The sequence below is a fragment of the Melopsittacus undulatus genome, chromosome 2, assembly GCF_012275295.1.
Source record: "Melopsittacus undulatus isolate bMelUnd1 chromosome 2, bMelUnd1.mat.Z, whole genome shotgun sequence".
In the NCBI taxonomy this organism is placed as follows: Eukaryota; Metazoa; Chordata; class Aves; order Psittaciformes; family Psittaculidae; genus Melopsittacus; species Melopsittacus undulatus.
The window spans coordinates 86,718,818-86,732,209 of record NC_047528.1 but is presented as its reverse complement, the minus strand read 5'-3'; the positions used below and the strand labels follow the sequence as shown (position 1 = coordinate 86,732,209).

Here is a 13,392-nt window from a genome sequence, read left to right as displayed (position 1 = left end):
TTAGTCCAGCAACTGAAATAAGGCAGGTTAGTTTAGTTTTCTGAGATGTTGTCTTGCCTTAGGGTATGTCCTCTTGGGTAAATTTTGTTTCTTAGCAAAAGAGACCATTCTAAATGAGGTACATAGCTATTAATAAATGGTACAAGTCATCACTTGCTGCTTGAAGCTTGCTTTTAGAGCCAGCTTACTTTATTGGCAGATTCTAGAGCTGTCATGAAGCTCTTTTAGGTGTTTTGAATATGAAAGTCTTATTCTCATATAGGATGTGTGGGACCTTTATTATCACACAACTTGGCTGAAATACTGAGCATGGATTTAGAAAAACTTAACAGGAGGTAGCAAATAGTTCATACAGTTTTATATTCAACATGATAAATTACAGGTATTACAGTGGGTCACAAGATAATAATGGGATTATTCTTAGGAAATCTTCAGTCATCTGCTTGCAGCCAAACATTTCTTTGGTTTTGTGTTGTATTCAGAACTGGAACGGTATCTGTAGGCACCTGGGATTTTATTTACCTCTTGAGGAATGCGTGAAGGTAAAATTCAATTTAGTCTGGTAAAAGCATTTGATAGAGGACTGAGTACATGATGATGTCATTTTTTAAGTGGAAACAATTTTCCTTTTTACTGGTCTTAAATATGACATATTTTGACACATTTTTTGAAGTCCAAATGGACTTCAGGCTCCATCATCTCTTTCTTACCCTGTGGCTTTGTTCAATCAATGTGGTATCTACTCATCTGTCTTTCTATACCTAGTTTTTCTCTTCCTTAATAGGTCTACTCTAAAAAGTCCCTGCTGTTTTTAAAATAGGACTTTGTTCTTCTCTTGGCGCCAAGACCTCTTAGTCATACAAAACCTTGTTGTGTGATTTCTGTTTATTTGTGTTTTTCCTGTTTGGAGTTATTATTTTCCACTTTCTGTTTCTCCTTCCTCTGCTGCTGACACTTAGTCTGTGAGCAATTTTTTCACTCATACAGTATTAGACAAAGGAACAAAGTAAATGGCAGCATTATGTTTTCTTCCTCACAGTTCTACTTCTCTTCAAAATATAAATAAGCTCCACAAGAAATTAGTAAAGTAAATGGTCAAAGTAAACTATTTTGAACACAATTTCTACAATTTTACAATTTTTGCTTTAAATAAAACAGTTTTTCTGTAGTTTCCTACTGGACTTTCACTTTGCTTTCCATCTAAAATAGGTATCAGATACCATGGTGAAGTGTGATAACATCAAAGCTGTTATACAATAAGAGACAAAAGCAAGGTATTCTCTGAAGTCTGTCATCATTCACAGAACCCCTACGTTTTCTATTCTCTTACGCTATCTGTTGTTATGCTTACCTATGATTCCACTTAGGAAACTCTGGATGTGTACTTCAGTGAAAGACAAGGAGAACCTCACTACCTAGAAAAGAGGTGGTAATCATTTAGTGTGAAATCAATACCAAAGTGTGATGGAAGGGAATGTTGGAATGTGGTTTTAGTAGTTACTCTTCATGAAGGTGGTATAAAAATTGATATGATTGTATTTTGAACAGTGAAAGACATACTGCTGTTTTATTTCTTGATAGAATTTCATATCTGTATAAACAACAAATTTTATGTTGATGTCTTTATTTAAATTTCTTCTGCATCAGTGAAAGACTGTTAACTCTCTTCTTTTTGCTGCTCTGTTTGCTCTTCCCAAGAGGACATTACATAATGCTTTTGAAGGGGTTGCTCTGCTTATTTTGCCTTTAAATTATATTTCCAAGGATATGAGAGAAGTAGTGCATAATGTAACTGTAATGTGAAAGTTCTACTAACAAAATTTGCACTTTCTGAATCTGTTTTTTCCCGAAAATTGAGGCATCTCCACTTTCTGATCATTTCTGTTGCATTTATAGATGACTAAAAGAGCAAAAGTCTAGCATAACTTAGTAAGCTGTTAAATGCTTCACATGAAAAATGTTCATAATGCTGCTCAAATATTTGAATGTTATTGATTCATGTTAGAAATGTAGTAAGGCACATATGAAAACAGTGCATTATAAATTTCTGTGTAGCACAGCAACACGATGGTAACCATTCTCAAATGAAGAAACCATATTTATATTTTCCCATACATACATATGTAGGCCATTCTTGAGCTAATCACCTCTTAAGTTTTGAAAGATGTCATAATGCTTTCTGCTCTTTATTCAGAACCATTTCTGCTTTACTCCCTTGTATGCAGAGAAGAGCTGCAAGCTAATATATGCTGGTTAAAATTTATGCCAGTGTAATTTCATATTTGTGATTAAAAGAAAATCACTATTAAAGAAGTAAACTCCAAGAACTTTAAACATAAGAAAAAAAACTTTTTTATTTAGGAGTGTAATCAGATACCAGTATAGATTTCCTGGGCAGTTTATAGATTCTCCATTCTTGGAAGTGTTCAAAACCCAACTGAATGTAGTTCTGGGCAACCTGCTGCAGTTAATCTTGCTTTGAGCAGAGGTATCAGACTAAAGACTTCCAGGTTTTAATAGTTCTGTAGTGAGGTGAAAGAGCCTGTCTTCTCTATTTGGAGATAATTTCGCAGTAATGTATGTTTAGAATTAAAATCTTGGTGTAATCTGCATATGTGCACTAAAGGAATTTATTACTGTGCAGTTCTTCAGATTATGACCAAGGAGATCTTTTGTTAATAGCTCAAATCAAGAAAACCTATTAAGTTTTGTGTGTTTGTATTTTGAGATCTGTGAGAGTTTTTAAGTTTGAGATGAAGTTGAAGTTCTGAAGGGGAATAGTTAAATATCATCTCATCAGTGTTCTTTTCTAATAAACTCTTTAATCTTCATAATTTCAGATGTGTACATAGAATCATAGAATAGTTAGGGTTATAAAGGATCTTATCTCTTTCCTAACATCATGTTCTAATTGTTTCTGGGGTTTTTTAATTAATCAGCTTGAATATATAGTTAATATACTACCTTATTATCTTCCACAGATCTGAAGAGAGAAGCCAGTATTTGTCACATGCTGAAGCATCCTCATATTGTTGAACTATTGGAGACATACAGCTCAGATGGAATGCTTTATATGGTCTTTGAGTTGTAAGTTTCTCTCATTGATTTTTACCTTTCTTTGTTGTTATTTGCTAAATAAAATCCTAAAAGTATATCTGACTTCACCTGCTTGTTTTGTGACTGAAGTCTTGAGTCCTATTAAATATTTATTTCTGGCAAGTACAGGTTGTCCCAAATAAAAAGAAGTTGTCACCGTGGCTAAGTGGCTAATGTCAGGCTGCTTCTTTATAGCATGCTTTCTAAGGGCAGGCTTCATTGGTGGCTGCTGTGTCCCTAATAGGGTACGTAAGAACAAGTTAAAAATCTGCTGATCGTTTTCATCTTTGGGTAACTGATGGCATTCTATTCCAATTGTTAAGTTTTATTTGGTTGTTGTGGTGTTTGGTTTTTTGGGGTTTTTTCCCACTGTTGTTTCTTTAGCACCACTTTTCCATTTACTAGATAAGAAAATAAAGCTTACTGGAGTATTTAAGTATTCTTGTGAATCAGTATATCTGTTCACATCATATGGAAATAGTCATTTGGCTAAAAGATAAGTTTTGGAAGCTTGAATGTAACAATTTAGTTACCATTGCCATAAGGAAGAGTGAACAAAACATGAGTTTTCAGCAGTGGACAAGTACTTTTAATAAACAATGAGAAATAAAAGGGAGGGCAGTCCCTAAATTGACACATTCCTTCTTTCAGGGAAAATTATCTGTCCTCCTTCAGTTAGGTGTTAGCTGACTGGGAAGGACAAAAACAAACACACAGAATGGTAATTTGTGCATTATCCATACGTGGTCTTCCTTCTCTTCTGTGTACCTATGAGCTCTTCTTTTTATGTTCCCCATATATGTGTTTCTGGTGTGCCTCGGCATGTGTGCTTATACCTCTTTGATTTCTCTGATCTTTCTGCATAATGTTTTCTGATACATTTGTCCTGCTTATGTTGAAGCAAGCCACATCATGCCAGTGTGTTAGGTCTAATTAGCATGTCCACTAGACCCAAGAATTTGTCTTGAGATGTGCACTCGCTAATTCTCACATCTTAGTTTTACCATTCAGGTAGAGAAACATTTAGGTGGTAATAGCAAAACAAATGATGTAAAGCTGAAAACTGTTGCTTGAAAGTCAGCATCTTTTTTGATGAATTTATAAACTTGTAGTTTTGTGAAATAACTGTTTTATGCTTTCCTTTCTGCAAGTTTTATTCAATACTTTGGTCTTTATTTTGTAATTCCCAAAGCATGGACCAAGGAACTTTAATTATCCTATTATGAAATAATTATGTACACCTTGGGGAGACATACCGTGATAATTAACAAGATTTTGAAATGGAAGAAAGGATTTGCTTCTATTTTTACCATGCCGGTAGTTCAGAAATATGAGACAAAAGCAGTAATTATTTTTTAATGACAGGCCTATTATCATTTATGTTTGTATACATAAAAAGTAAGTCTGAACAATTAGCATTACTACACAAATACTGTACCTGACTTCAGGCTACATGAAAGAAGAAAACATGAGGCTAAATGATGTGAAGGATCATAATTCTTTACCATTTCATAGTTCTTGTCTGCCTTGTACACTACAAAACATCACTCTTTTGTAACAAACATTGAAGGAAAATGAGACAGGAGGAACACCTGTTCTCAGAATGCAGCAGGGAATGGAAGAGTTGTGGGCACAATGCATTAGGCTTGAGGGGATGCTTTGGTAAAGTGATTCAACAGAAGACCAGTGTTTGCTGTGGATTAACACTGCGTTGTCTGAGTTTAATTGGGTTAGTGGCATAATAACAAACTAGTAGTTAGTAGGAAAGCATCTCTGTATTTTAGGTAACTTACTTTCCCACATACTGCTTTCTCTTTGTTATGCTGTTATTATAACAAATTTAACTGCTTTGCAACAAAGTTGACAGTAATAAAGTGTATTTTATTAGTGTCTGTTTAATCTGAAATGACAGGAAAAGAGAAGACAGCACAGATCTGCAAGGAGCTATAAGCCCAGCTGGTGATAGGGTATTAATGGCCCAGCAGGTGCTTTGTATAGAAATGAACGCAGGTCCAGCACATGAAATATACAGAATGACCCAACTTAAAACTTTGTACTATCAGTTGCACATAAATGATACATAGGTCCACTACTTTTTCAGAAGCTGTAAGCTACACAGAGCAGCTGCTACAGTGACCCTGAATATCTGGCCAAATCTATTGTTACAAAAAAGTACAAGTTAAATAAGCAAATGCAGCATATATCTGATAACAAGAGATTGTACCTCTCAGGAGAAAACAAATCTGTGCACAATTTTGAATTTTTTTTTTTTTTAAATAAACATTTAAAAAATCAAGTCAAAGTTCTTGGAAGCGCTGATGAACATGAGTAGTAGCAATGAAGGTTAATGCAAAAAAATTGCTATATTTTTAACCAGTATTTATACACAGCTTGCTCTTTCATGAACACCCCCTTGTCGTGGGGAAAGAGCTTGCGTGCCCTTGTGAGGCTGGGAGCTATGCTGGTGGTGGCATATGCCTCTGGTAGGGTCTCCTATGCCAGACAGGTCTCAACTGAAGGGTCAGACAAAGTGTGTCCATGGGCAGGATGGGCTCAGTAGCCTTTGGGCAACCATCCTAGGAGAAGGACAACTCTAACTTCAAACCCGGGCAGATGGAGCTCGTTTAGCCCTGCAAGGGCATCCATCTAAGAGAAGGACACTCTAACCAAATGTATGACCTGAGGACTTTTCTGTCACTGTCCAAGCTTGCTAGGCCCTAGCAGTTAAACCTCAGGTGTAACAGGTGGGGCCAGTTCCACACACGCTGTGCCTCACCTAAACAATCGACTGCGCAGGCCCGAAGGGTTTACCCACATTTGCAAAGCCCTGTAGTGACAGGCGAGGGATGAAATGGCAAGTGGGAAGGTGCACTGGAAGCCACAGACCCAGCCCTGCATGCAGGGGGTTCAGGACATTGGTCGCTCTGTAGCGCCGTTGACTCCTTTGAGAACTCACGCAGAATTATCTCAAGGAGAAAAGACAACATAGAAAGAATCATACCCCACCTATAGCACCCAAGGAGACCTTTCAGTGTGCAACCGGATTTGCCTATCCCACATTGGCCTTTTTAGTCATCAGCACGCTTGTAGTAAGCGTGGGTAAAGCCCTTCCCAAATCTTTGTTCACGAAGTGAAGCCATGATGATGATGATACACAGATTGAAGCAGTGTTTAGAACGGGACTATTGTGTCCTGTTTCCAGTAGGTTGCAATTAGCCATATGTTAGAAGCAGTTAGTTATAATAGAAGAAGTGCATGTGTAGAGCAGGAAGTAGATGCTGTACTGGAAAGTCTTATTCCTAAAGTGAAGTTATTATTTTAAAAGTATTTAGATGTTATTACATCATCAATGAGAGGGTATATGCCTCTGTCAAGTGATTTCCCCCATATGCAGTCCAGCTGCTCCCCAGAAGAATAAGCTGTATATAGGAAATGAGTTTCTGTACTTTTTGGTCTAAATTTTCAGAGGTTACTATGTAGGGCTCCAAGAAAACATAAATATGATATTTTTACTTTAATTTATGATTTTTTATTTGTAGTAAATGAAGATAGCAAGTGTATAAAAACTGTCCAAGTGAGGGAGAAAATGTTGTCATGCACAAGCCTTTAGTCTTTCACCTTTGGGGGTTAGAACTAGATGATCTTAAGGTCCTTTTCAACCCTAACCATTCTATGATTCTGTGAACATATATGATATGCAAAGCTCAGTAAACTCAGTTATGAGTAACATGCGCAACCTTTTTCTTTTTTTTTTTTTAAGTAATAATTCAGTTCCCTTAAGTAGTACTTTCTTATTCTTCATAAATAGATGAAGGTGTAGGTAACACCTTAATAGATCATCTTCAAATTCAAAGCTCTCATACCCTGGTATTAAAATGTAAATCTCTTCTGGAGTATACAGTTTATTCTTCAGAGTGACTATTAGCCTCAGCACAGATTTCTGCACTGAATATGGATCAGAAGTAAACTTTCTGGGAAGCCCACAATTTATCATCAGCTTTATGAAGAATAATAGAATGGTTGTCAAGGTGCACAGTAGCACTGATCAGAGCTATATAGAAAAAAACATTTATCTAAAGGGCCAAGATCCAGGCACAGTTCTGCTAAAATTATGGCAAAAACAATACTAGAATATAGGAAACTGGGGGACATAGCTCCTAGTAATACCCAAAACAATTCAGATGCGGTAGTGGTGCCTGTTAACTTCCTGTTCAGAGGTGTTTTGCCACTTCCAGTGTTGCAAATAAGGGAAACCGTCCCAGTCAGTTTATGTGGCTTCCGTGAGTGCCCTCTGCTGGTATCAGGTGATTCTCTCTCTTAAATCCTGAGTGTGCTGTAATTTTACCAACGTTTTTTTGTTTTCAGCATGTATATCGTTTACTTTAGTGGTTTTTAACTTAACTCTTTTATTTTTGTGGTTTTCACTTGCCTAAAGCTGACAGGCTTCACGAAACCTTGAGACTGCCTGATCTATCTCAGATCTTTAATGCTTTTCCATCGTAGAATCACAGAATGGTTTGGTCTGGAAGGGACCTTAAAGATCATCTAGCTCCAGCCCCCCTCCATGGAACATCTTCCACTGGACCAGGTTGCTCAAGGCCCCATCCAGCCTGGTCTTGAACATTTCCAGGGCTTTCAGTTATTGCAAAGTAATCTTTTATGTGGTTGTGTTATTGCTGAATTTTTACTCTGTTAGTGCACTGAACTCTCTGGGGTTTCTTAAAACTGAGGCTAACTCTTGCTTTTCCTGCTGAAATCAGGACAAAATCTCAGCTAGATAAAAGTTTTCAGGTAAATTCAATATCATTGGGGTGATTTAAGCCCTCATTATACACAAATTAAAGTCTATTCTTAAAATAAGGTTGTCTTGAAAAAGTCGTTTAAGTCAGATATTAACATGTATCTGCCACATATTTGTGATTTTTCAGATCAATAGAGTTCATCTTAATGAAATAAAACTCACACATTACTGCTCACAGTCTGGAGCGTTAAGCTTTTAATATCGATATAAAAGCTCTAGATTTTTAATATCAACATAATTTAAACTAATTTAAAATATTTGCAAAAAAATCACACTGCCACTTACTGTTACAAAATTTAAATTAAAAATGCTGGTATGTTTAAGTGAGAGAGAGAAATGCATGTTAAAGACCATTCTGATTATAAGCAGTTTAATAGAAAAGTTGTAAATGACAGGCTTGGCTCAGTGTGTTGGGAACTGTTGATACTGCTAAAAATCTGGAGTGCCTCTGGATCTTTATTCATCTGTATATTATAACAAGTCAGAGTGAAATTAGTCTTCTAAAGAGTTCTGCTGCTTCATGAGAATGACACCTTCTAATTCTTGGTAGTCATACATTTTGTATGTTCTGCAGCGCTTGGTGTGAGCTCTGGTTTCAGTTTTATTTCCCATCTAGCTGAAATAAATTGTGAGGAAGCACTGAAAGGGAGATTAACATGAGGGTTTTTTCTCAGTGAGCTATATAATCCAGACTTACGTTGTTCTCATTGAACCTGACCCCATTGCTGCTATATAGTATTATGTATAGTACAGCACATTGTATGGTTTTATGACATGAGGACCATAAAACAGTTCACCTGTGGCAAGCCATATTGTATTAGATTGCCTATTAAATGCTTTTTTAGTTATAAATGCATTGTACATGTAGCCAGAGTATTTTATGTAACTGCAGTAAACAGATATTTTTGAGCCTTTTTACATAATTGATTGTAGTTATCTGTCTTAAGCACTTTTCCCTTTTTACCTGCAGTATGGATGGAGCAGATCTGTGTTTTGAAATTGTGAAGAGAGCAGATGCTGGATTTGTGTATAGCGAGGCTGTAGCCAGGTATGTATTGTAAATTTAATTAATCACACAGGACACATACATGGAAAATAATTGTAGTAGCTAAAAGTTGGAATACTATAAATAATCCTGTTTCAACGGTCTGAATGTTTATTGCAATAGTTAGCATAATAAAGGTAGATTTCTGGAACATTTTGTCATTTAGTTGCATATTTGGGTGGGGTTATTGAATAAAATAGTATTTCACATACAATACTTAATTCCTTGCCTTTTATGGCAATGGCATTAGGTGACTTGCCTGACAGGTGTGAATTTTACTGCTCTTGCTAGATGCTCTTGCTCATCTTTGATATATGTATAAATGTATGTTTATGGTCACTTCAACTTTTCACTTATGAAGTGAACTGAAATCAAACAGTCTATGTAATTGCAAAAAGGACAACAAAGCCCAGTGTCCTCATGGTATGGTGGCTGAGCTCAAAGACCATGAGATTCTCTACATTATTTAGCATCATAGAAAACAGGTTGAAAAAGACATCAAGAGGCCTCTATTTCAACATCCTGCTCAAGGCAGGGTCAACTTTGCATGTGGATTATGTTGCTCAAGGTTTTGCCCAGTAGCATCTAGAAAACCTCCGAGGATGGAGATTCCACAGCCTTCCTGGGCAACTTGATCCAGTACATAATTATGTTCCTAGGGAAAGATGATTTGATATCAGCAGCTGGAACCTCCCGAGGTCAAGGATTGCCTCCTTCAGCACATATTCATATTCATTTTTATAAACACAAACTCCATTTTACTGAACTCTGTGTATTTAAGTTTAAGTTGGTTGATTAGTTTTATATAGTTAGACTCCTAAAACTTAGTTTGTTATGTGTGTATAGTAATTTTTCCTGCAGGTTTGTCACATATAATATCTTTGTTTTTTCAGTCATTATATGAGACAGATATTGGAAGCTCTACGTTACTGTCATGATAATAACATAATTCACAGAGATGTGAAGGTAAGGAGTTTAAATACTTTCATTTTTCTTTGCCACAATAGTACAAACTACTGAATTTTAATTTCTGTAATTTAGACAAAGGGAAAAGCTCTAGAAAAGGATGCTGTATTTGCTACATTTGTGTTTACTCCTAATGTGTCATATATTATTAAAGCTCATCTCTAATTCCATCAATATAGAACATTTAGGAGGTCTTTATTCACAGATTGCATATACATTTGATTGCAACTTACTTTGAGAGTCAATTAAATTTCTAGTTTTCAGATATTCATATGAAATCTGCTTCAATTTTTTTCTTGTTAGGAAAATGTGTATATAAACTATAAGGTTTGGGTGTAGAACATATTAAGCTAACTGCAGTGTCCCAGCTCTAGATGTCACTGTAGACATTGCTTTGAAAGAAAGTAGACAAAATGACCACTTTCCAAATTATCTGAATGGATGACAGTAAACTAATTGTAGAAGGGTTTGGGTTGGAAGATCACCTAGTTCCAACCCCCTTGCCATGGGGAGGGACATCACCCTCTAGACTGGGTTGCTCAAAGCCTCATGCAGGCTGGCCTTGAACACTTCCAGGGATGGGAATCCACAACTTGGGCAACCTGTCCCAGTGCCTCACCTCTCTCATGGTGCAGAATTTCTTCCTTATACCTAATCTAAATCTGTCAGTTTAAAGCCATTCCCCCTTGTCCTATCACTACCTGCCCTTGTAAAAAGTCTGTCTCCAGATTCCTTTTAAGCCCTCCTTAGGAACTGTAAGGCTTATCTTCTTCAGGCTGAACAAGCCCAGCTCTCTCAGCCTGTCTTCATAGGAGAGGTGCTCCAGCCCTCTGATCATCTTTGTAGCCCTCTTTTGGCCTTACTCCAATAGGTCCATGTATCTCTTATGTTGGGAGCTCAGAACTGAATGCAGTACTGCAGGTTGGGTCTCACCAGAATGGAGTAGAGGGGAAGAATCACCTCCCTTGATGTGCTGGTCACACTCATTTTGATGCAGCCCAGCACACTGTTGGCTTTCTGCGCTGCAAGCGCACACTAGTGGCTCACGTTGAGCTTCTCGTCAACCTGTTAATACAAATCTGTAATGCTGATATTGTCATACTACTTTTTTTTTTACCCTCTAAAGCTTTCTGTGAATATTATTTTGAACTGCAAAATGTTTTAGCATTATCTGATGTGCATGAAAATTTGCATCTTATAGTCTGTGTAAGAATTAGGTGTCTTTTAGCTATTTTTGTGCTCCCTTAGCTCTTGACTAATTAGGAGATTTAGATTTCAGCTGAATTCTGTAGCAAGATCTGCCAAAGCTTCTGGAGCACTATGAAGCCTATGATAAACTCCTGTATGCTACAGGTTCATTTCTGATGACAGAATCAAAACAGGAGAGCTTTCATAAGGTAGCCTGTAGTTGTCTCAATTTCCTTCAATGCTCTGAGAAGCCAGATGCTTCTTAGGCCTCTCTGTATCATTTGATCCCCTTCAGCATTGCTTAAAGGCTTTATAATTGTTGACAATTGCACCTTTACCTTTGGTTAATGTAGTCTTTTGTTCATTCAGTAATGCAGTAAGGTGGAAGACTCTAAAACAGCTGTGCATCAGAAATGTAAATGTCAAGAGCTTTTTCCCTTACCACAACATTTACTCCTATTCTGCCATCCTAGTAATATAGGACTCAGCTGTTACTTTTATTCTTTCAGAACCTGTCAGAAATATGCAGAAGATGGCTACCAAAAGTAGCAACATTGAAGTGGGACCTTTTCCAATATAAAATGTTATTACACAGTAGTTTGTACACAGAGTTATCTTTATGTGAGAGAACAGAAAAAAGAAAAAGGAAGTGGGAGTAATATGTGTCTGAAATGAGATTCTTGTCTTTTTCCATAAAACCCTTGCTAGAGTTTTGAGTACCAGTTGTCACTGAAGTCACTTTCTCTTGAGCTGTCAGTATTAGACAGTAATTAAAGTGTTTCGTTAATATGGTCATTAAAAAGTGATGAGTGGGAGAGAACCATTGAAACAGGAGAAAGAATTAGGAGAAAAATTGCTTATATCTTTATTCTAAATTTCCACTTTGCTATATATTCTGTCCTCCAAAATAGTGTTTTCTCTCATGTCACCTTCAGGAGTAAGAAAGTAACAAATTGTGTTAAATCTGCATTCAAGTATCTTTTCTCTTCAAATAAATACAATTGAAGGTAGTTACTTTATATATGACAACATATTTATTGCAGGCAATTATGCATGCCTCAAGATTTATTGGAACTAAAAACAGGTAGCCAAAATGTGCTCTATATCTGCAATCTCTCTTCAAGAAGGATAAAAAATAATAGTATGCCTCTGCTACTCTTAATTGTGAAGGATACCACTGGTCATTGAACTTCCTTCTTTGCTATAGAATTATTTTAATAATTGTGATTTTAAATGCTGAAAGTGGTGTTTGTTACAAGTAGATGAATTTGAATATTTCCATTCCCTATGGCAGATAACGTGGTGTAGAGTACCTGAAGTATCATTGTACATTTAGGATAGTCACTTTTGGTCAGCAGTCAATATTTTAAGTTGCTGTATTCCCAGCATGTGAGAAAAGTTGCTTTGTCTTGTTTTGAGAGTTCCACTGAGTTATCTGTTAGTAAGACTGACACTGATCTTGGCAGAAGACTTCTGTGCTAGTTACTTAAAGTAGAATGTGATTCAGCTCAAGAAATAGACTATTTAAGTGTTGTATAACTCATAAAGCAGGACAGTGTTCTATAAAAAGTGTGTTTCTTCAGTGTTTATTGCAGATTTTTTCACCTTTAATTTTTGCAATAACTTCAACCGGATGGTTTTTTTTTTCATCAGTAAAATATTGAGAGGTTTTACAATCAGCCTTCAGTTAGCCTATATTAGGATGCTTATGTAGTATTCTATATAGTTGCAGAACTCGTCTCAGAAAAATGTGTTTTAATGTAACAGATAGAAGAGTAATTTAATCATGGTTGCAGGGGTTTTATCCTTAGTTCAGTCCAAATGCTCCAACTTTGTTCTATTATATCCATATAAATCAGGTGCTTCTATTTGTTTCTGTGATCAGTAACATGACTAATCAGGGCAAGCTTGTTGACTAACTGTAGACATCAAAAATCTTTATTACAGGTTTATCTCACTAGATATGAACATTTGTTTCTGACATGCGATCATATAAATAGATAAAACTGCTGAGGGGGGGAATATACAGATTCTACCTTCTTTTTCCAGAGAGTAGGACTGAGTGTTACACACTGCTGTGTGGCATCCACAAATCTCAGTTTGTCCAGGTGACCTGAGACTTGATTTGTGGATAGATTTGCATGTTAATTTATGCACTATACAAAACTTTAATTAACCATATGAATTCTGACAGCACACTTAGTTACCACTCCTATCATTCATTGCCTAAACTACCTGTAGCTAAGCACTTCAGATTTTGCCAGTAGAGTTCAAGATTCCTATACTTCTGCTTTTA

At 36.4% G+C, this 13,392-nt stretch overlaps 1 protein-coding gene across 4 annotated transcripts in view; it reads left to right on the top strand.

The window, feature by feature from the left end:
- Positions 1 to 13,392, top strand: part of CASK (calcium/calmodulin dependent serine protein kinase) — a 199,112-nt gene that overhangs the window by 79,817 nt on the left and 105,903 nt on the right. For all 4 annotated transcript variants that reach the window (XM_034074363.1, XM_034074362.1, XM_034074365.1 and 1 more), the window contains exons 3-5: positions 2,982 to 3,087; positions 8,868 to 8,945; positions 9,836 to 9,908. In XM_034074363.1, the coding sequence (XP_033930254.1) occupies positions 2,982 to 3,087; positions 8,868 to 8,945; positions 9,836 to 9,908 (257 nt within the window). The remainder of the gene's footprint in view (positions 1 to 2,981; positions 3,088 to 8,867; positions 8,946 to 9,835; positions 9,909 to 13,392) is intronic.